Raw genomic sequence first — 23,441 nt, 5'->3', positions numbered from 1 at the left:
AGTAAATGTTGCGAAACAGTCATCCTTTACAAAGTTGTAAACTCAAAGTGTTTTACAACTCCATATACCACAAGACTGCTAGTCACATATTTAAAATTAAGAATTTAACATTTAGAAACTCAACAGCTAAACAGACCGTTTTAGAGTACTTTGAAACAAAAATCTTGACCTTTTACTATAGTACATAGTTACACTTTACAAAAATTGTAAAAGTCAACATTGATGTAGCCTATATAACACTCACATTACATTCTAGTTCTCTAATTTTTAATACATCTGGAAGTAATGAAATAGGGAGATACAGTGTTTGACAGTGATCGCACCGATCCAATGCAGTCACGCAAAGGAGCAACAGCTATTAGACAATGGGGGTGTGCCATATCATCTTGTTCACAATAATACCGGTATAATTTTTAATATCATATGAAAAATTCATAAGGTGACTCGCGATATTTCGATTTGTTGACATATAATGTCATACAGGTACCCACGGCAACAACAAGCATGGCTGAAAGTGAAGTTATTTTGGACTCTGCGGTGGTTCCAAAAAGAGGAGCAGCTTCAGTAGTGTGGAATAAACTATGGCATCCTGAATGCTTTATCAACAGCCCCGGACTTCTCAGACTCTTTTAGGGAGTTAGTACCGCTCAGAGGGAACTCATTCAGTGGCTCCTGTGGCAGCAGCACAGCCTCTCTCCATCTCCTCTCTTGCCGTGCGCACATGATAGCCAGTGTCATCAAGTAATTTTGTCATAAACCTTTAGTAACGTAAACCTACGTGATGCTCGAAGCTCAACAAAAAACTACATGTATGTGAATATACGATAGGTCTGGTAGCATAACAGCCTGTCACAGGTTACAGCGTGATGATTAGAGGAGAAATGGCAGAGCATAAAGGTATACAGGTATACAGAATCTCACTCTGAATCACTCTTTGTATTAATGGAAAAATTGATCAGCTGATTAATTGGTAATGAAAATAATCATTAGCTGCAGCCCTATATCAAATGCTCTTTCAGAGATATACTCATATACTTTAGATCGCTGCTCACCAGACTGCAAAAAGCGCTTACTTTAATACATTTCTCTTAGTAGTTCCTGGGCCTGCACCTCAGTCTGCTGTCATTAAGACACCAGCTTTTTTTCTGTTAATGTGGAGAAAAGTAAAGTAGCTCAGGAGGATTACACAAAATAAATCTCTTTCTTATGTCTTTGACCATTACACAGAAACAGCTCCACACAGTCGGTCTCAGGGGAGCAACTGTTCTCCATCTAAACACTGACGGGAGCACTTTTACAAAAGCACACTTTATAATGTGTTCACAGGCAGACCCTCGAGAGGCCCTAAAAGCCCTCAGCTTAATCCATCATGTCAGGGTGAGGGAGCCATCGAATCCTCAGATATAATCCATGTTGATTACAGTCCTCTCACCTCTCTGAAATTACTGATGCTCTTAATTGTGTTGAATGCAAGAAGGCACTGACTTGTCCTCTCGTCTGCGTACCATCTCTTTTTCTTTTTCGCTGTGTGTACTGGGCAGTACTTTATTTAATTTCTGTGGAAATAGAAAGTGCGAAAGATTTTAGGTGTTACAACTAAATGATATGGTCGATCATGTTACAACAGTTTCTCTCCATTGTGAGTTTATGAGTCCATCTGTCATTTGTTTGGTATCTGTCAATGCTCGTAAAAAACCCCCGCCCTTTTCAGCTCTTTTAAGTTAATCACTCAATCTATCCCTCACTCACTCACTGCTGATCATTCTGCAAGAGCAATTTACTCAATCTGCTGTCAGTGTCTTTTTTTTTTCTCACATCGTTGCTCGTATTTTTCTGGTTTTGCAGTTTTTATAACCGAAACACGAGCTGTGAGATGAACACACAGGTTGTAAGCAAACCTGCCGATACAGCTGTGTTATCTAATGTCACATCCTGGCTCTTTGTCTTATTGCCCTCTGACTTTATGTTTTAGACTGGACTGTGTTGGGAATCATAATTTATCTTGAAGACTTAGTTTTCTGGGTTTGGGGTGTTCTAATTGTTGTGTTTTTACTTGTTTCATGTTACTGATACATGTTTAGTCTGTTGCCTGTTTTATTTTCTAAGTTCACTCCTAATGTGAGTATGTTATCCCGCCTTAGTGAGTTGTATGTGGTCAGTAAAGCCCCGTTTCCACCAAACACTTTCAGTATGGTACCTCTGGAACCAAAAGTAACCCTTCAGACATGGTACCTAGACCCTAGGTCCACCTAGTGTTTCCACCACAAACAGTACCCTTAAATGTGGGCGGGGTTGCCGTCACTCACTGCTCCGTCTTCTCACTGTATTTCCTCATTACCGATGACACAGAGAGAAGTCTGCACATCGTTTAGAGTGAGGATTGGGATAAATGCAGTTCACATAACCCGACTGAAGTGAATATATATAAATGCTTGAAGATCCACTCATCACTAAAAGTGTATGTCATATAAAAGACTAAAGTGATGGTCAAAGTTGTCATATAGAATATTTAAGGTGTGCTGATGGATTCACGTTGTCAACTCATACATTGAGTGACATTACGAGTTAACATTCCACCTTAAAAGTCGCTGGCAGTCAGCCTAGTGAATTAATTTATTTTTTTCTCCTGCTGCTGCTAGAGGCAGCAAAACATCCTTTCATTTTATAGTTACAGTTTACTAATAAAACTCTCCACAGTATGAACAGTGGTTACACGAGCTTCAAAACCAGCCACAACTCAGCCCTGAGCAGAGTGACTGTCTGCTGTTGACCAATCAACAGACTGCAGTGTTCAGAGATCCACCTTTTAGTACCAGATCTGTGTGCTAGGTACTCCAGCAGAAGGGTGACCAAAAATGGGGACGGTTCGGAATGGTTCTATTGGTACATTGGCATTGGTTTGTTTCACCTGTTCCCCATCAGCCCTGCTGTCACCTGTCCCTCATCACCACCCTCACTGTTTGTCAGTGATGGTCTTCTCTGCTCCTTGCTGGCTTCTCTTCTTGTTCCTCGATCCCCGGTTTGTTGCCAGTTTCGTTTTTGGACTTCTTTTATTTTTATTTTTCAGCCTGCTCTCTCAGTTGTGCCGCGTGCTTGTTTGTGTCTTTTGGTATCAGCTTTATTTGATCAAAGCTAACCTTTTTGATCTTTAAACTGTCTGCTGGGTGTTACGTATTTGTGTCCTCTCTCTGAAACCTGACATCTAAAGCTGTAACTCCTGAAAACACTGAATAAAAGCCCTTTACGGGCTATTTCAGGCTATTTGGACAGTAAGTGCCTTGAAACCTGGTGCAATCTGTCTGTGCTGCATCTTTCTGCATCACTGAAGTAAAGGATGTCATTAATATGCAAGGTAAATTGTCACCCACTTGACCTCTCCACTGTTTGTGTTGTATTCTGTCACTGTTGCAGCTCGCCAGTTAACATGTGTTAAGAAAAAGAGTTTGGAGTTTCTTCAGGAGAGGTCAGGGAGAATCTAAAATGGAAAAAATATACAAAGTATTTGGTTTGGGAGCCCCTGATCTAGAAAACGTATCTGGAAGTTAAGTACCTTGACCTAAACAAAGAACCTGTCTGCAGAATCTAAATCACTTACCATTTGTTTTTCTTTTTAACCTCCTCAGGTTATTTGACTGCTTGTGGCCATGGCCCTATTGTTGCACTTCTATTTTAACTACTACCAAGTGGATCAATAAAATTATAACTAAGAGGGATTATGGCCAAGAGTATGAAGATAAGTTCCTTTAAACACACGTGGCTCGGACTTCAACTATGCAACATGTATGTTTACTTCTGCATGAATCCAACAGTCATAATGGCAATGTGCTCTTATTAGAAACTTGCTGAAACTGAAACAACATAACAGTGTTTGGCAGCACTTTGAGTTTAGCGACCATCCTTCAACCACAGGCCACGAGTTTAAGCCCCCATGCCGGCAAACATCCTTCAACACGACACTGAATCTTTACCAGCTGCGGGGGCTTCTCTCCTGTTACTGACCCTGCACTTAGACCTTGCTGTGAAAGGAAAATTTCCCTACGGGGATCAATAAAGTGTCACATTAGCACGGTAATGCACAGCAAGGAAGTAAAGCAGGAGCGAAATTACCTGTACAAATCACTGTGCCACATTAATCATGCCGTTGATTTGCGAGTGTGCCAAACAGACGACTACAACCCACTTTGCTCAGCGGTAAAATGTCACACATGAACACTGCTGGCTGCTCCAGTGGAGAGCTGTAAAGTCATTACTGCAGGCTGATGGACTAAACAACTCATTTTATATGTGTGTTGTAAAACTTTAATGACTTGTACATTTTTGTGCAATTAAACAAACCATTTAAGATTTTTTTTTCTGTGTATAAATCCACAGATTTGACAGGACTTTTTAATAACCAGTTATTCCAGTCCAGCCTTATCCTTATCCTATGTCACCCTTAGCTGCCAAACAGTGCTGCGACACCCAGGTCTAAACATTTAAAAGAGAAACAGATACCTGCATGATCTAATTTAGTTGGAAAACATCTTTTCATGTCACGTCTTTCAACGTGTAACCATGCAGATGCAATTTAAGCTACTGCACAGTGTGTTTGTGTGTGTACAGTTTATAGGTGAGCTGCACCATGTGCACCTAATTTGGGTGAAACTGGATCAAAGGTACAGTGACAGCGATAGGGTCAATTCACTCAAATTATTCCCTCCAAACATCGAAAAAGATTATTAGATATGAAAGTTGGATAACCCACAGTTTTCACTGGGAAGTATTTTCTACCAGAGGGAAAATAATAGTAAAAGGAAAACATCCATGCTGTGAGGTGTGTGGATTGATCCAGTGTAACTGGGACACTGTGTCTGGATTTCTGATTTTCAGACCTGATATTTAATTAATATTTCTGAGCTCCATTACACCTCCATTGTGTTGATGACAAGTCTCACAGCTGATATTTTTTAAGTGAAACCCAGACTATCTGCATGGCCAGATATCATTAGGGTTAAGGCAGCAATTACTCCAACAAAAGATAAAACAGTTAACATGGTGATCATTTTCCAGAGCAGTAAATGCTGTACCATTGAATTAGGAACTGCTGTGCAGTGTTTGGGGTCTCATCATAGACTGTAAAAATAATGGATGTAGCCACTGTGATGTCACCCATTAGTCTGTGGACCCGTGTTTTGAAGGCTTGAGTTTGGCATTTTGGCCATCACCATCTAGGTTTTTTTTTTTGGAGCCATAAGTGACCACATTTAGATGAGAGGATGGAGCTGTGAAGATGCAAGCAAGCTCACTGATCAGCCCCTTTTACACTGCCTGTTCAAGGCAGGAATGACGTGCCGTTATTCTGTCATGCTGCTCTTTATAAAAGGTATGAGCCTGGAATGGGGGTTGTCTCGCCTTTGAGCCGGCTGCGGAGGAACAGTGCCAAATGGACGTTTGCGTAAAAGGGAAAGTCGGCAGGACTGGACTATGGATGGGATGGATGGGATAAATGTGATGTTTTGATGATGTGTTATGCGTTCAATCTACCACTGGGAGACTTAAAAAAGCAGGAAGTAGCAGTTAGTAGCTAACTCAAAGAAGAACAGCAGCTGAGATGTTTGCATACTGGGGAGACAGTGGGTCCAGAAACCCTTTTAGCAGAGAGTGAGATCCGTCACCACGTAACAGGGATGGTACATGATTGTTATTGCCATGTTATGTGATTGTTATTATATAGAAAGTGCTGCAGACGTGTATGTTACATATCACACTAGAAGCCGACACCATTGTGTTACACATCCTGTCATGTCTCTTTTGCGTCCACAACACTGGCATGCTTTCTCAAGTCACCCACTGGGGCGTTGTTTGGTATTGTGTAGAGCAAAGGTGGCATAAAGAAGGGACTTTGTAGTCCTATAGCACGATTTCCGTAAAAAGTGTTGTAGACTGTGATGCCTTGCAGACAGCCTGTCAGTCAAAGTGGTCACACCCTTAATTATCCCTAACTTTGAGCCTTGCAAGGGTTGAGGTATATAAAAATGTACTCCCTGTACAGTTGTCATGGGTGTTGAAATTAGCCATAGAGACCAAAACTGTTTTTTGTACCAGGCTGTAAATTCGCTTTTGGATCCAGCCTCAAGTGGCCATTAGAGGAACTGCAGTTTTTGGCACTGCCCCGTTGGCTTCATTTTTCGGCTCTGTAGGTTGCCACTTGGGTCTCATAAGCTTTTGACATCATGGATTGCATAGGGAGGGACTTACTTGATCCTATTTAATGTCTCAACAACATTTGGGTCTACTGACCCTTTAAATGTGCAGAGCAGCAGGAAGTGAACTGGGCTCAGGTGGGAGACATGCCAGGCTAAGTTATTTCCTCTGGTCTCTGTGGACTCTAAGCTGCAGCTCTCACCTTTAACCAGGACCCTTTCAGTTGTACTGTAGGTGGGGGTGGGGGTGTGGGTTAATCTGTGTGTGTCAGACATGTTGGATACAATGTACAGTGGAGATGAGGACCATCAGGGCTTCTTTTGACCATCTGAGCCCTGACTCTCCCGCACGTCAGGAAAGCAAAGTTGTTGCCTTTCTAAAGACGTCACATGTCCAAAAGCCTTTCTTTTTCCTGCTCTATTAGAGTATGCACAGTGACTTCTGTCTACCATGTCCTATATACATATTAAACTGGCATGCTATAATTAGGATTTTTTTTAAATATTGATTTTGCCTATGTAATGGGTTCTGCAGCAGGTGATGTTAATTATTAATCACCTAATTTCTGTGCTTAATGTAAAGATAGAGGTAAAGATGTAAGGTGTGGTGACCATGTACCTCACTGTAGTTAAATTTGACCACGAAATGATTTATTGTAGTTGGACTTTGATGATAAAAAAAATCTTTACAATGCTGTGTCCTTGCTTTCTGTTTTGAATTTGGAAGTAATTTGAAATAAATTATGTTTGATTATGGTAAAATATAAATTAAGGTGGTATGGTACTGTGTATGGTACATCCCATGAAACAGGTCTTTAAGGTACCTTACAGTTTAATTTTTGGTTCTCAGGATATCAGATTTAAAAGAAAGTTGCACACATCATATAAATGGATCAAATGACTGTGTGTAATGTCAAAAGAATTGCTTGTATAGTGAAAAATTTAGAGATGTATCGGCTGACTCTGCAGTTCCCTTCATCTTTAGCTTCTTTCAGCTCATGTTTTGGTTTTGCGGCCCACAACTTTACTGCTACAGTTCATTCCCACTATTTTCCAGCAGCAGCAGGTGACTGTTGTCGAAGAAAAAGCTTTCAGAATCAGAAAATCAAGTTACGTTTAAAAGGTTTGGTGCGTTTTCTAAATGCAGTAAAGTAGCACTTGTAGGTTTGGTTTATTGTGAGTTTTTTCTCCACAAAACAAACAGCTCAATCTGTGAAAAGAGCCCTGCTAAATCATATTGATCAGTAACCTCAAAGTCAGTTATATGGATTGGATTTCACTTTATAAAATCTATACCTGAGCTTTGGGAGTAGCTCTGGCTGTGGGAACTGAAGATACTCTCAGTGCTTTGATGGTGAAAGCTGAATTCAGACCTTCTTTCATTATTAATGGCCAGCACAGTCCGCAGAAGAAAATGTTGACACTGTACATTTTTGCAATGAATACATTACATTTACACGTTTCATACGTATCATATGAACGTTTCTAAAGTGATATAATATATGAGCTGACTGTCATCTGGAATTGGAGGGAATGGTGGATGGCGTGAGACCTAGGCGAGACGTCTCCCAAGCTTCAGACCACTGTTTGAGACCAACAGACAACAAAACTGGTTGTGACTGAGTGAGTCACTGCTGTGTTTCCAGCGGCTAATTACACATGCAAGGCGGTTATTATATGCCAAACCATTGCTGCGTTCCCGCCAGACTTGTGCCCCCTAAAACTAACCATAACCTAACCATAACATAAAGTGTTTGTGGTGCCTAAACCTAAACCACATATTAACCACGCTGTTGTTGAAATGTTGAGTTTCAACATATTTGCTGCATAATAGTGTGCAATAGTGTGCAAATTTGGGTGATTAGTTGCTTTCTGTGGGAGGGTGAGACACGAAGATTGATACCCGTCTATGAAATGGAGTAACTAATGACCTTTTTATCTAACTCAGCAAGAAAAAGAATAAGCTTGTTTCTCAAAATGTCCAACTATCTCTTTAAAAAAGACAGGAAGCATACAAAAAATGTTGAGGTAGGAGCACTTCCTGGATTGCAGTTGAATTTGTTTGAGGCGCTCTTTTCGATAAGGATACATGTAGGCACAAATATCTCAAAAAAAAAAAAACCCTCATCAGAAACACATCAGTTTGTTTTTAAGTGTAATGTGATCGTGCCATGACAATAAAGGGATTTGATTTTTTTTTAAAAAAGAGAGTTTTCTGGTGATTTTTTAAACAGTAAGCTTTGTTTCCCTCTCCAGATGTGACATGATGATGCCATACTACTTGTATCCTGCACCTCTCCCATGATAAACTTTGGGAAGCATTTGAGCATCTGATGCTGCATGCAGATTATAATACTTGTGCTGTAATTCCTCTCTGATGAGAGCTCAGTGGAAATCTGAAATCAGATCACACAGCTTCCTAATTACAGTCTCGCTGCACTGAGCGCTCCCCCCTGTCCCATAGGCAGTGGAGTGGCGAAGGCAGTTGGGGCCTCAGCCGACGAGTTTGACCCTGGACTCGTGTGGCAGCGGCCCTATCGGCCCTCACTCTGTCACTCTGTCATCACAGCTCGACTCGTGCGTGGTAACACATGACAGATCTGGGAGATAAAACAGTCAACCCTCGCCCCGCTGCCACACTAATGGTTTATAAATATCTTCTTCAAAGACCTAAGACGGTGTGAGGGGTGGCAGGGTGGTTATGGGCTCTGTTATGGTGCAACATTGCAGACCCAGTTTGCCTTTCATTCCCTGCCACTAGGACCCAAGAGCTGGCTGGAGGAAGAGGGGAGGGTGTGAGGAAGGGCAGTGTGGGACTTGTGATGGACAGCTGGGATGAAAAAGGCCGCTGGCACCCAGTAGTCCGCGTCACACTGACCAACACAGCATAGCTACAAGAAGAAACCAACTACTTGTTGTTCAGCTTCACCGTCAGACTGCTTCTCTACAGCATCAACACACACACACATGTTCAGATGTAAACCTTTCCCTGAACTTACATAACTCACAAAAGCTGCTCCACAATAAGAGCCTTTGTTTTCCCACATAAACACCTATATCCCCCATGTATGGTGTGTGTGTGTGTGTGTGTGTGTGTGTGTGTGTGTGTGTTTGGTATTTCCATGTGATCAAAGCCCACTGCTCCCTCCTTCCAGTGCTGACTATAGAAGCCTGCTTTTCTGTTTCCTGTTTTCTATTTGTTCCCTTAGAGGACACTGCGGTTCAATGTGTCGGCTGTCAGAGCTGACAGGAGACATGTAAGGCATTCATCATAAACACAAGCAGGCATGCCTCTGTCGCCTTAACTGCATAATCAGGCCTGTAAAACAACATTGCCACGTGAGAACAAACGGAAGGCGTCTGCCAAGCTTCAAAAGGTGGTTGACCTGTAGTGGGCTTCTGGATACGTAAGGGAAAGTACACAAGGCACATGTACATCTACAGTACACAATGAAGACGTGTGTGGTCGCTGCTTTGTTTTTCAGAGGTTGTGATGGTTGTAATCATATTTCTGATGATTTAATGTTCAGGAAATTAAGGTTATAAATAGTTTCAGTGATGAGAAATTACAAGGGAGCTTTTTTTCCCCATTGATTGAGCCTTGTTATATATCGTGCAACGCTTGCCTCAATTGCCTGAGCGTCATCCTTCCACTTTTGTTTAAGCAGAGACAATGACAGTGTGGCAGAGGAAGTGAGGAAATTAATAATCTGAGGTTTTGTTTTTTTTTTCCCTTGCGTTTTGTTCTGAATGTGGACTTGTTCAATTTGTTGTTAAATTTGCTCCTACGCATGAGTTTGCTTCAGTCTTACCTAGTGAACGTCAAGTGTAACAAGGATGTTCTTTGAGTGGCTATAATCAGTTATGATAGCCTTTCTAAATGCGGATTAGTGGCTGCAAGGGCGCAGGTTTTGTTTCAGTGTGCGGGGGAAGGGCTCCATAAAATAAAACATGGAGTTTGGGTGTCCTCCACATGAAAATTCTGAGCATCAAACACCTAGTTTCCTTCAGTTTCTGCCTTTTCTGCATCAATTCTGTGGTGCAGATGTCTGTAATTCTGTCAAAGAAAAGGTCCTCTTTATCTTTAATGTTTTTATGTGGGGGACATATGCACATGTTCTACATATTGAGGAGGATGTGTCAACATCATCCCCCCTGAAATCTACGCCTGTGATGAGCTGCAACTGAGGGGCCATCTAAAGTGGGCTGGCATCCTTTTAGTGGTGATGAAAAAAATTGAAAATTGACAGCTTCAGGTGCTTTTATAAGCTCTTTAAAATAAGTGGTTTCTCGTAGTTCATCCTCAAGTCAAAAGTGTGTGTGAAGGCAAAATCAGTATAGCAATACTTCATGTTCGGTACTCCTTACCAACCTAAATGCTGATGTTTTAACTTTTTTTATGCCTATGCACCGGTGATAGCTGTGGCCAGAGGCATAATGTTTTTGGGTGGTCCACCCCACTCTTGTGAATGTGTTCTTCAAATTTGACACAAACGTCCACTTGGACTTAACAATGAATAATTAAATTATGGTGGTAGAAGAAAAGGTCACTGTGACCTCGTCTGTCTCATTCTTGTTAATGTGATATCTTAAGAACACTATGAGGGAATTTCCTTAAATTTGGCACACTTAGACTCAACAATGAACTGAACAGAATTTCGTTGTCGAAGGTCAAGGTCACTCTGACCTCATTAAACATGTTTTTATGCCTCCGTGCTGGCAATAGTTATTGACAGAGACATTATGTTTGCGGGTTGTCCACTCAGCCTTTCCTTGGGAACACCATACTCAAAAAGGCTTTGAGGGAATTTCTTCAAATTTGGCACGAATGTTCACTTGGACTCAACGATGAATATCTTCGATTTTGGCTATCAAAGGTTACTGTGACCCTGTCCATCTCATTCTTGTGAAGACTACATCTAAGGAAGGCTTTGAGAGATTTGTCTCAAATTTGGCACAAACGTCCACTTGAACCTAACGATGAACTAATTAGAATTTGGTGGTCAGAGGTCAAAGTCAGGGTCACAAAATAAGTTTTGGCCATAACTCAAGAATTTATCTGCTAATTATGACAGAACACAAATGTCCAATAGGATAAAATGATTAAGTGACAACATTTTACATCCAAAGGGTCAAAGGTCATCTTGACTGTTATGTTATAATGTTCTGCAAAAACACTTTACTGGCCGAAATTCAACATCATATCTCAGGAACAGAAAGGGAGACATTTTGTCAGATACTGAATTAGTGATACTTAACTGTGCAGCAACATCCACATTTGATGCATTGTCATGGCGACGCATGAGTCTGGACAGAAATGGATATTTAAAACTGACACTACAAGTTGCCTTGTTGGCAGAGGCATACAGCCGTGAGGCAGTAATTCTCTATTTTTTTTAAAACTTGCATCAGTCTCAAACTGAATCAGGTCCATAAGTCAGCGAAGCACAGAAATCCTCCCTCTAAGTTAATTACAGTAAACTAGTTCCACTTCTGATTTAAGATGACACCTTCCTGTCATGAGTGGGCTGGTACATCTGCTGTGACCTGAAGGTGATACTGTAAACAACAAATAAATATAAATGAGGTGTGTGTGTTTGTTTGTGTGCCCGCCCTCACATGTTTGTGCGTGTGAGCGTGAAAGCGGCTGAGTTTGCAGTGAGAACCAGAGGGAGGTTGTGGGAGTTTGGATCCATGTGTGCGAGGAGAATCAATTTAAACACAATCAAAAAGTTAAGAGGGATTAAAGCTACTGTGATGAGATAGCACACTCAAAATGGTTTAAAATAGCTGCAGAGATTACACTAATGTAATCCAATTTAAAGGAGCCTTCCCCAAATATTTATTATTGAAGCACCATCTGTTTGAAGCCTGTAGGGTCAGTCCAACGGGCGGTTTTACACCAACAAGGCTATTTTGTTGTCCTACATTCCTCCCAGTCCTGTCTCTCAAAAAGTCAGGGAATAACCCCTTTTTTTGGCTCAGCTGTAATCTTTGTTCACGTTTGTCCTCATTTGACATCAACAAATCTGGAACACTTTGCAATCTGTTCTTCACTTGTGAAATTCCTTAATAAAAGTAAAACTCAAGGTCAACCAGTTTTGTCAGCCAACCAGACTAATGAACGAATATAATGAGGACAAGAAATCCGATGCTTAAATAATTTATCATTATGTTGTCTGTTCTCGCAGAGGCATTTATGGGGTCAATTTAAGACTTTGTTATCACTGCTCTGACACAGATCCCAGCTCAGCACAGACGAAACATGCTGTAGAGATCAGACAAGTGTTGTTTCATGCACATCTGCTGTGTTACTGAGCAGAAAACTCCTCACTTAATGATGAAGCACAGGATTGGACAATATCACAGTAGACATTTTTCAACCAGTACAGACAATGGTTATTTTAATTGCCAGCTAATTTGCTAATTTAGTGAGTAATTGAGTAATTAAAAAAAGAAGAAAAAGTGAAAATTTTATTTTTCCAGCTTCTTAAATGTGAATATTTTCTGGTTTATTTTCTCCTCTCTGACAGTAGGTGTAATATCCTTTGGTTGTGGACAAAACAGGACATCTGAGGACATTATCTTTGGCTTTGGGAAACACTGATTTTTTTTTTTACCATTTTCTGTCATTTTACAGACCAAATAACTAATCTGTTAATCGAGAAAATAATTGACATATTCATCGACAATGAAAACAGTCGCTAGTTGCAGACCTATTACAGATTCCATACTGTTTCTGTTGAAGTAGCTATTTCTTAAATATCTCTGGTAGAAATTGGCCATTTTATGAAGTGTTGCACAGTCAGTGAGCAGGAATGCTTTGTGCCAGTATTGGATTTACAGAATTGTTGGTGATATTAGCATTTCACAGATGCGTGTATATCATCATGTTACTACATTAAACTGCCAGGTATTGACTGGATTAGCCAAAAACAAAAGGCATGTTCATTTTTTCTGTAAATGGTTTCTAAATTAAGTTTTCAGAAAATGTCAACCTTGTCAAGACACAGAGTTTCTCTTTTACCGAGCACCTGAAACTAAGAGCAGTGGTGCCATGTCACACAGCAAACACTGTGTATTTAATGAGTGCAGTGATTGTTTAAACTGCACTGATAACGAGATGAGATGCATCAGGATCCTCAGGTCTGATTCAGCTGAACAGGCAGGTGATTGATTGATTCCATCGGTATTTGCAGTGATGTATCAGATGTTATTTCAGCAATATTATAACAATAACAAAAACAATGCCCGCATCCAGTCATGAAGAAAAAAAAATTAATTATATTTTTAATTAAAGTATTATTTTTTATTAAATATGCTACGTGTCTTCATGGTGGAGGTAAATCAAATCAAATCAAGTTTATTTATATAGCACATTTAAAAAAAAATGCAGTTGACCAAAGTGCTGTACAAAATAAAAGAATGACACACAAATAGCGATATAAAATGTACACAGATATAAAACAGAATAACACCAGTAAAAAAAAATTATAAAAATACTAAAATACTAAAACAACTACAAACAACCAAAGGCCATTGAAAACATGTACGTTTTAAGACTTGTCTTTAAAGTGTCAATGAAGAGGGAGCATTTGATTTGATTGATTTGAAGCCTTTAAGTTAGTTCAGACAGTCAACTTAAGTCCACTGCTACAGCTCCATGGCACACTTCTCTCACTGCAACATGTGTACATCACACTCTTTTAAATGTCACATTGTAGTTGAGCCATCAGTGCTCTGTGCACTCGTGTTGCGCGCCTGCTGCCACACCGCTCTGTGAAAGCTATACTTGGTGCTACTGGTGTTGCTGCTACTGCTGCTGTTCAAATAACATTTCGAAAGCTTCACCTCCACCCCAGCATCCACCTGAATGCTCTGAGTCTACCTATGGGGGAGCAAACTTGCTGTTGTGCAGAGCTTGAATTCAAGAATTTTATATTTTTCAAATGACGACAGGTGACTGACTGTGATGAATACAAATACAAAATAAATTTAAAGGTATAAAGTGGTATTACAAACAAAACACTTTCTGTAACTAAAGGTGTGACTTTTACAGCCTCACTTAGAAACAGAAAAGTGCATCCAGCCTGCTGTCATGACCTTTGACCTTCAGACCCTGTTGTTGCCTCAGATTATCAGCTCATTTTCGAGGCAGCAGGCCCGCTCCTGTGTATGGATGGGGGAGAGCTGAGGGGTAAAGGTGTAAATGGGGAGTAAATCTGAGCCTCAGCTAAAGCTTTAGCTCCAGAGAGGGACTCACATGAGAGAAAGACATGGGTGGAAGCAGAGATTACTCGGGGAGATAGAGTGGGGCTGGTTAAAGAGGATCAGTTTATCTTCACACAGGCCTTCGTGGCTCCCAGAGGGCTTTGAGAGAGGGACTGACTTTTTATCCTTCATTTGATCACAACAACACAGCAGAATTAGGTTGCCTCGTTAGACATGCAAATCACATGCATTTTAGTAAAAAACGAAACACCTGTTTATTTACTTCAACACAAACCCGCTCACCCTGACATGACAGTTTCGCCCGTGTCGCTTCAGTTTGTGCTTAATTTATTCATTCGCTGAGTCTTACAGTCAGAGATTTGGGTGATATGATGCTTTCCAATGTGGTTTTTATTTATAATCAGATGATCTGTTTTATCATATGAATGTGCTGCCCCCTATGGACGCCTCACGGTACCACAACAAACTCACATTTGATCTCTTGATGGTACCCCAGCTCAAACATGCATGAGAGGGTTGACTCTTCTTTGATGAGTCCATGCAGGTTTATGAGTCCAGCGTCCTTGCTGTCTTAATTGCTGCTGCAGCCGAGACTCCACTAATATCTCATAGCCAGGATGCCCTGCAGGAAAACAAAAAAAAAAAGAAGAAAACACTGTTTATTCTAAAGAGAAGAATCCAATTAGCAGATATAAAGCGTGGCTAGGCTGAACGATCGCCTTTGGCAAAATGTAATTAGGACAGAGTTTACTGAGGCTACATAGTATCATATCTGCATCCCTTTTATTGGAAGCTTTTCCTTATTTTTTTCCTGTTGTGAAGGATTTAGATTGACTTCATACCCATATCCACATCTTGAACTGCCTCTATCTGTCTGTGTCTCCAGCCAAACACACACGCATATCCCAGATGGAGACAGCTACGGATTAGCGAAGATTTTCCTTCATTTAATAAACAATTGAATGACACAGTTTTGAGGATAAACCCGCTCAAAGAACCACAAGAATAGTCTGGAGTGAGGAGAATACAGGGCATTATCCTACTTCATCATGGAATATCATTCAGAATTATTGTCCACGTCCAGCGCTGCATTCACATGAAGACGCAGTGGGGTCTCGTAAACCTACAGAAAAACCTGATCCCTTTCTGATTGTGCCGCTGCTGGTACACAACGTATATTAATCAACATGCGACGCCTGCACAGCGCTTCACAGCATTATACAAGCAGAGAGATTTAATGTAGACACAATTCGAGCCTCGTCCCAAACGAGGCCTTTTTCCTCGGTGCTGTTATGTAATTGTTACAGCGCACACATGTCGGCTCCCAGCAAACACAATAGCTGCTGAAAATGAAATCGGAGCACTAACAGGATTTGTGAGGGAAAAACTATGTTTCAAATCTGGAGGAAAAAAAAGAGATGGGGCTGCTGTGCATTATGAATCAGAAACAGACTGATATGATGATGACTGCAGGAACAATTGTGATAGTAAAGATATTAATCTCGTGCAGGCATATCCAATAGATGGTTTTACTGCTCCTTGACACTGACAGGAGGAAATGCCGGATATGAAGACATGGTTTATGACAAGGCAGGGCAAGATTTTTGGCATGTACATCTCATAATACACATCACATGGTTTGGCATGGTTTCATTTGTTAATAAAAGCATGGCTGTGGATTCTTGCGTGGGTAGATGTCCCACTCTGTGAATGGCATGATGGTCAGACTGAAATATCTCCGTACCTATCCGATGGATTGCCATGAAATTTTGCACAGACACTCATATTCCCACTCATGATGAATTGTAATAACTTTGCTGATCCTCTGACCTTTAATTTAGTATCAGTCAAAATTTTTAATTTGTCCAGTGCTTTGAGTCATGACCAAACATTTGCAACAAAAAAAGGATATAACTTTCAGCCGTAGCCCTAATTTTTTTGAGATGCTAAATGGCAAATGTAAGCATACTAAAACACTAAACTAATAGAGTTAAAACTGTTAACAATGCATATACTGAAATCATCATCTTAATGTTGTCATTGTGAGCACAACGATCACATATATTTCAAAGCGATGCTGTGCTTAAAGGGACACTTTGCTGATTTTCAACCAGCTCTGTGTCGTACTGTAACAATGTGGGTAGTATGTGTAAATGAACTGTGGTAAACTTCCCTCAATCTTACCAGTGCCTAGATCTAACCTGCTCATCTCTCAGCTCAAATCATAGCACTTAGCACTCCATCACTGCTGTAAATGATTCAGTTAAAAACTTTCATGTTTTATGTATATTGCATTCTTTTAAAAATGTCATTATTTGGCAGTGGACGCATTGGGAAGTGTAAATTATGAGGTTTCTGTCAATATGTTTATCATGCTTGTATTATAAAAACTCCTGGAGATATTAGTCCAAATAAATGATATATTTATTTAAATCCTGACGAGCTTCGCTGGCGCAGGTTTCACTGAAGAGGCCCCACCCTCACCTCCAGCAAATCATGCACAAAGAATTGATGATGATACACACATGCATCCTTGAAAATTCCTTTAATGAAGGACTCTGTCCTCGGTAGAATTTGAAGAATCCTTGACATTGGAACAGTCATTAGGGGGGATTTGATGATGTAGCATCCTTGAAATTCCTCTAAGGATCCTTCCTTGACTTTGAGAAACATCCAGTGTTTAAGCTTGATAAGAGATCATTTGTTACTCACCAGACACCATATTATTTCCTGTGTTAAAATGGCTAAGCTCGCATTACATCACTCAGTAGCAGGAGCATTTATAGGTCTGGTGCGGCACAGTGCATTCTGGTAGTTGTAGGTTTTCTACCTCTTACGCATATGCCACAGCTCTTTTCCTCTGTTTCCTCTGGTCATGCAGCACCATATTAGAAAGTATCTGTGTCTTTCATGCATAGACAGCCCATCCAGCAGTGAAGTATTTCTTCAACATTCACATTAGCACCTTCTGTGAATATTAACTTGCTCTCTTATTCACCTTCCTGTTTCAGTGCGATTCCCTTGCAGGTTCAACTTTGCCATGATACTGTGTTTGGAAAGGAAGAAGTTATTATTGTAATTATGTGCCATCACCTTTTTCGCACAAGATTATGCAACTACAAAAGCAGCACCACTCTGTACACTGTTTGTAGCCTGTGATCGCTCTGCAGGAACATTATTCATTGCCCACAGTGGAACCCTGAGATCACATTTAGTGTGTTAAAGAGGAAGACCAATTTAACTGTACTTGAAAGAAAACTCTCAAATTGATAATTCAATGTCTGCTGAAATTTTTTATTTATTTTTTTGTGCCATCAAACACTCCTAAGTGTTTTTTTCCCTCACATGTTGGATGTGTCACAAATTCCACCAACAATTAATCATGTTCTCATCTGTTTGAATTCTTTGCCTGTCAATTCAGATTCCTCCTCTCCCTTCAGCCATCATTCTCCTCACCTGGCACTTCATGCCCATTTCCTCACGTAAAGGTAAAGGTAAAGCTCCACTGATTGTCACACACCTGAATGTGTGAAATTTGTTCTCCGCATTTGACCCATCCCCTGAGGGAGCGGTGAGCAGCAGCGGTGCCGCGCTCGGGAATCATGTGGTGATCTAACCCCCTAATTCCAACCCCTGATGCTGAGTGCCAAGCAGGGAGGCAATGGGTCCCATTTTTAGAGTCTTTGGTATGACCCGGCCGGGGATCGAACCCACGACCTCCCAGTCTCAGGGCGGACACTCTACCACAAGGCCACTGAGCTGGTCGTGCAGCTCATTCCCCTCATTATACACACACACAGTATATACACCAATCCTGTTTCACTTTTCATTTATCTGATTGCCAAGTGTTTTCCTGTCCCTGGTTTGCCTGACATACCTGTGTGTGATCCAGCTTACCTGACTCCCTGACCTCACCTGACCTGCCTACTCCTCACTGGATTTGTTTGCCTGAGTGACTGATTATCCAGTATTTTGGCTTTTGCCTGTCTGACCAAGTTAACTGAGCTTGCTTGCTACATTGACCGTCTAATTGTTTTGCTTTTGGGTTCTCACCTGCCTAGTTTCCTCAGATGTGTGCCAGGATGCTTCATTTCAAACTCATAACATGTGGACTACTACACGAACAGCCTCGGCAGACGTTGCATGACATGAATAATTAAATGTAAAGCAAAGCGATCTGCTAATCGTAATCTAGAGAATGCAAATGCTGTTGCCATGATGACGATGATGATGATGATAGCAGTGGCAGCAGCGTTGGTAGCTGAAGTGACCATGTGTCAGATCATATCCATGTCCAGCTGAGCTCTTTTGCTCACGTGAGGTGAGAGGATTGAGCCCGGGATTGTTTAGGGATTAGTCAGCAGGACTTACCAGCTCCAGAGATTCAGAAATTAAGGGACAGGAACGCCTCAGCGGCGGGGTCACATTGTCCCGGGAGGAAAAAGAAAGCACTGAGTCACTGCAGCAAAACTAAATAAGTAAAAAAAAAAACAAGTTTCTCGTGTGCTTTCTGCCTTAAAATCTCTACCTCACACATACACTTCCCTCCTCTTCATCTGTATACCCTCCTGCCCCACCACCACCACCCACCACCACTACTGATCGCCTAATTCTCCTGCCTCTACACGCGCTCATTCTGGAAAAGAAGGAAGGCGTGCCTGGCTGAACAGATGTGGAGATTGCAGCTGCCTGTCTATGGATCATAACACTCCCTCCCTCCCTCTTTCTATCTCTGTGTATTCCCCTCTAACTGTACACTCTGGCTATCTGAGCGCAAGAGGGACACAATTCACTGTATTTTCTGCGGTAGAAGGATTTAGTGGCACGAGTAATTTTTTTCCCTTGGTGTGAGTTTTTGAATCTTCAAACTGGAGACACGGGTGGACACCGACTGCTGGGATCAGTTGATCCAGCTTCAGCTGTCCGGTTCGGGTGACTGGGCACCCTGTGAGTTGGGCATCCTCCTTTTGTTTTCTTTAGGATCTTGTCTTCTTCCATTCAGTCCTTCCTTTATAGCTCATTTTCTTGAGTGACAGTAATATTATATATTTATATATATAGTTTCTAGACAGTTATTTGTACTTTATTGACGTGTGAGCATGAGTCCTTAAAATTTTGTTTTCTCATAAACCATGTTCCTAAACTTTTACTTCTGCAGCTAAATAACTCATTTATAACCCTATCTGTAAAATGCATGGATGTAAAGCTGAAGACAGGGCTGTTTTTTAACGTGAGGAATTGAAGGTGGAAGAAATTGAATGTCAGTTATTATAATGTGATCATCTAACTCAGATGCAGGTTTTTTTAACTTTACCACTGAAGCCAAAGTCTGCTTTATTCTGCTGCCATGTGATCTGAGAAATTTGCCTCGCCTTTGATGAGTAGCTGAATGTACAGAAACCAAATGGACAACACAACCACACACACACACACACACACACACACACACACACACAGATGCACGTCAAGACGTCAGGGGGGAGTCAGAGCACGTTTGGGATTGCCTGATCCTGAGGTTGCTGGTGATTATAAAGGAGCATAAGAGATCAGATCAGCCGATGTCACAGTTATGAAATACAACTTGATGACAGAGTCCAGTGGGGATGTTTGCAGATTTTTACTGAATTTAATTTTTGTTTCATGTGTCCTCTGTCTGATCTTTTTTTGTACTGTAAAAATGGACAAATTCCAGTGTCAGAGACGTGCACATGCAGCACAGTGATTCATTTTCATCCGTTTTTTGTCATATTTGACCTGATTTTATTCTTTTATAAAAGCAGAATAAACGTGCACCTGACACACTTGTCTAAAATTTCTAAAAAAAAAAATCCATTAACTGATTAGTCACTTGTAGAAATGCAATGATTTATTGATTAGTTGTCAATTATTAAATTAATCACAACTACTTTGTATTAGATTAATCAATTTCAGTAATTTTTTAGGAAAAATAAAGTGAAAATTCCCTGATTTCAGCTTCTTAAAAGTAAATATTTTCTATTCTCTATTCTTTTCTATATTTCTTTACTCTTACGTGACAGTACACTGAATATCTTTGGGTTGTGGAAAAAACAAGACATTTGTGTACGCCATCTTTTGGGCTTTGGAAAATACTGGACGACATTTTTAACCATTTTCTTATATTTTATAAACCAAAGAACTTACTAATTAATTGAGAATTAATTGACAGATGTTTTATACATTTTAAACTGAATATCTTTGGGTTTTGAACTGTTGGCTGGGCAAAACAAGATGTTTAAAGAAGTCAAGTTTGGCATTATGAAGTTGTTACAGTCATTGTTCACTATTTTCTGACATTTCATATTATGAAATAATCAGCAGAATGGAATAATCTTTAGTTGCAGCCCTGCAAAAAAACATAGATTCAATCCAAAATGGGAGCTGGACATGCAAGAACTAAATAAACAAAGAAATAAACATCACATAAATACAACTTATGTCTGCCCTAAATCATGACACCAGTAAGAACTGCTTTGCCTCTGCTACATTACATCACTGATTAACACTTTCCTGTGTTGTCCTTCCAGGTGACACAAAGAATGTGGAGTTCCCCAAAGGAGAGATGGAGGTGGTCAAGGGCCAGATGGTGGTGTTACACGCGTGGTACAGCCCCAACTCAGACATTTCCAAAAACTCTGTCATTTGGCACTTCAGGGGAAATGAATCCAAGCAGGTGAGAAGGTCACAAAGTCAATCTGCATTGATCTGCTCTATAGTTGACCCTGCTCTGACCTCTAGTGGAGTAAAGAAATGAGAGCCTCTTTAAAGAGATTACAATGATGTTCTGTGTGTTTGCTGATCCTACTACTACAACAACAGTACTATATTTACTGTACAAAGCAAAATAAAGCTGAAACAATGAATGGGCAACTATTTTGATGATTTATTGATAGTTTAAGTCTTTTTTCTGGCAAAAGTGCCGAATATTATTTGGTTCCAGCTTTTCCAATGTGAGGATTTGCTGCTTTTCTCTGTTTTTTTGTCCTTTTAATTTGAAATATCTTTGAGTTTACATTGTCGGTCAGACAAAACATGACATTGGGAGATGTCACCTCGGGCTTTGGGGAACGGTGATCAGCATTTCATACCATTTTTTGCCATTTTTTAAATGGGTTAATGGGGAAAATAATTGACAGATAAATTAGGAAATCTGCCGTTTTTTTCGCAGTTAATGTATTTATCCTTTAGTCTATAAAAGTGTAAAAAATGCTTATCACACTTTACCAGAGCCCAGAATGATGTGTTCAGTTTGCTTCTTTGTCCAAGTAGCAGTCCAAAACCCAAAGACTCTTCAGTTACTGTCATAAACAACAAAGAAAAGCAGCAAATTCTTGCATTTAAGAAACTGGAACCAGCAAATGTTTGACATTTTTCCTTGAAAAAGGACTGAAATGATTAATCAATTATCAGACAAGCTGGCGATTAAATTTTGATTCAAATGACTCATCGATTAATTGACTAATCGCTGCAGCACTAAGTCTTTTTACTGTACCAGACATACGTCATCTGAATTTTACATGAGAGGAAGAGAGCCTTTTTGTATCTGATGACGGGTATATTACGTGCTGAGAAACCCATCTAGTGATTTGTAAGAAGATCTGTACAGATAAGGATTATTCCCAACACCATTACAGATTTTTAATTCAAAGCGGAAGGTGGGAAGGTTGTTATTAACGACAGAACGCCACTAATGACATTGCATCTCTACTTTTTGCTGCACCTCCTACAGCACACGTGGCATGAACTGCTGGTGAAACTGTTTGTGTGTGTAGGGTGTGTGTGTGTGAGGGTGTGTAGGGTCTTTGCATGATTAATATAATCTAAACAGTGTCAGTGTCCGATGCCTGCGAGCTTATCTCAAACAGAAAATCTGCCTAAAATTCAACATCTGCCATCTGTACATGTCGGGATTATCTTTATGAAGGACGTTGATTTCTGTTATATGGTTAATCTGCGCATCTTAATATGGTGGCAGAAATTAAAATTAAAATTATCTAACTCAAATGACTAGAGAGTAAATGTCTCTGTATTACCTTATTTTCAAATTGTGTTTTATTTTATTAAAAGTCTCCAAAATGTCTGATTACGAGTATTAATAATTAACAGTGTAATGATTCTGTGCTGCCGTGTTCAGTGCTTCCATGGTCATGCGTTTTTGTTTCTGGTTCAGGTGATAAACTTTAGCTCAGGCGAGGTCGGGCACGGCCAGAATGAGTTCACCAAAAGAGTGGGCTTCAGCGCGGCCATGCCATCAGCCAACCTCTCCATCTACATCAACAACACCCAGGAGTCTGACTCTGGACTCTACTCCTGCTCTGTCATCATCCCTGGAAGTACTGGCCTTTTGGGAGAGATGCGCCTTAATGTCAAAGGTAATGGACCACAGCATCAGAGGAATTTCAAAGGTTAGATTTAATCAGAGAGCCGCGCACATGTCCTCGGATTTGGAAATTTCAGGCACAGTAAATGCTGAACATGTTTTGAAGGATTTTAGGTCGTTCTCTTAAAAATCAGACCTTTATGTGAGTAAGCGCCGTCCACATAAAACTCATCTGCTGTTTAGGGATTCACTTGGCTCTGAGGTTATTATGTCATCCTCCAGCAGCTGATGAAACAGCGCGGGATCAAAACATTTACTTATTCATATGCAATATGGCCACTGCCCTGAGAAATCTCCACGTTGTTTGCAGTAGATTAAAGCCCAACATACAAGTTCAATATGAGGTGATTGACCCTGTGTTATTTAGTTATAATACCCTGTCTGTCTGTCTGTTTGTCTGTCTCTCTCTGCAGTCCCTCCTTCTCCCCCAGTGTGCACCATGACAGGGAACCCAGTGGTGAAGGGCAACGTGACTCTGAGCTGCAAGTCCAGTCAAGGAAAACCCATCCCTCAGTACAAATGGACCAAGGCTGCACCACTGTCTGAGGTCTTCTTCTCCCCGATGCAGAGTGAGTAATTTCTGAAGACAGGATTTAGCATTTACACCCAAATTAAGAAAAAAATACTTA

At 40.5% G+C, this 23,441-nt stretch overlaps 1 protein-coding gene across 2 annotated transcripts in view; it reads left to right on the top strand.

Annotated features, from left to right (window-relative positions):
• The window catches only part of esamb (endothelial cell adhesion molecule b), a 66,061-nt gene that overhangs the window by 29,222 nt on the left and 13,398 nt on the right, over positions 1 to 23,441 (top strand). Inside the window, exons 1-4 of one of the 2 annotated variants that reach the window (XM_078167023.1) lie at positions 19,301 to 19,361; positions 20,960 to 21,105; positions 22,603 to 22,804; positions 23,226 to 23,381. In XM_078167023.1, the coding sequence (XP_078023149.1) occupies positions 20,995 to 21,105; positions 22,603 to 22,804; positions 23,226 to 23,381 (469 nt within the window). In that variant the 5' untranslated portion in view covers positions 19,301 to 19,361; positions 20,960 to 20,994. Of the gene's footprint in view, positions 1 to 19,300; positions 19,362 to 20,959; positions 21,106 to 22,602; positions 22,805 to 23,225; positions 23,382 to 23,441 lie in introns of those variants that run through there. The other variant, XM_033630926.2, reaches the window with a different exon arrangement.

This window comes from Epinephelus lanceolatus, chromosome 4, assembly GCF_041903045.1.
Source record: "Epinephelus lanceolatus isolate andai-2023 chromosome 4, ASM4190304v1, whole genome shotgun sequence".
Lineage (NCBI taxonomy): Eukaryota > Metazoa > Chordata > Actinopteri > Perciformes > Serranidae > Epinephelus > Epinephelus lanceolatus.
Note: the sequence above shows the minus strand (reverse complement) of the source record. Positions and strands in the feature narration are given on the sequence as shown.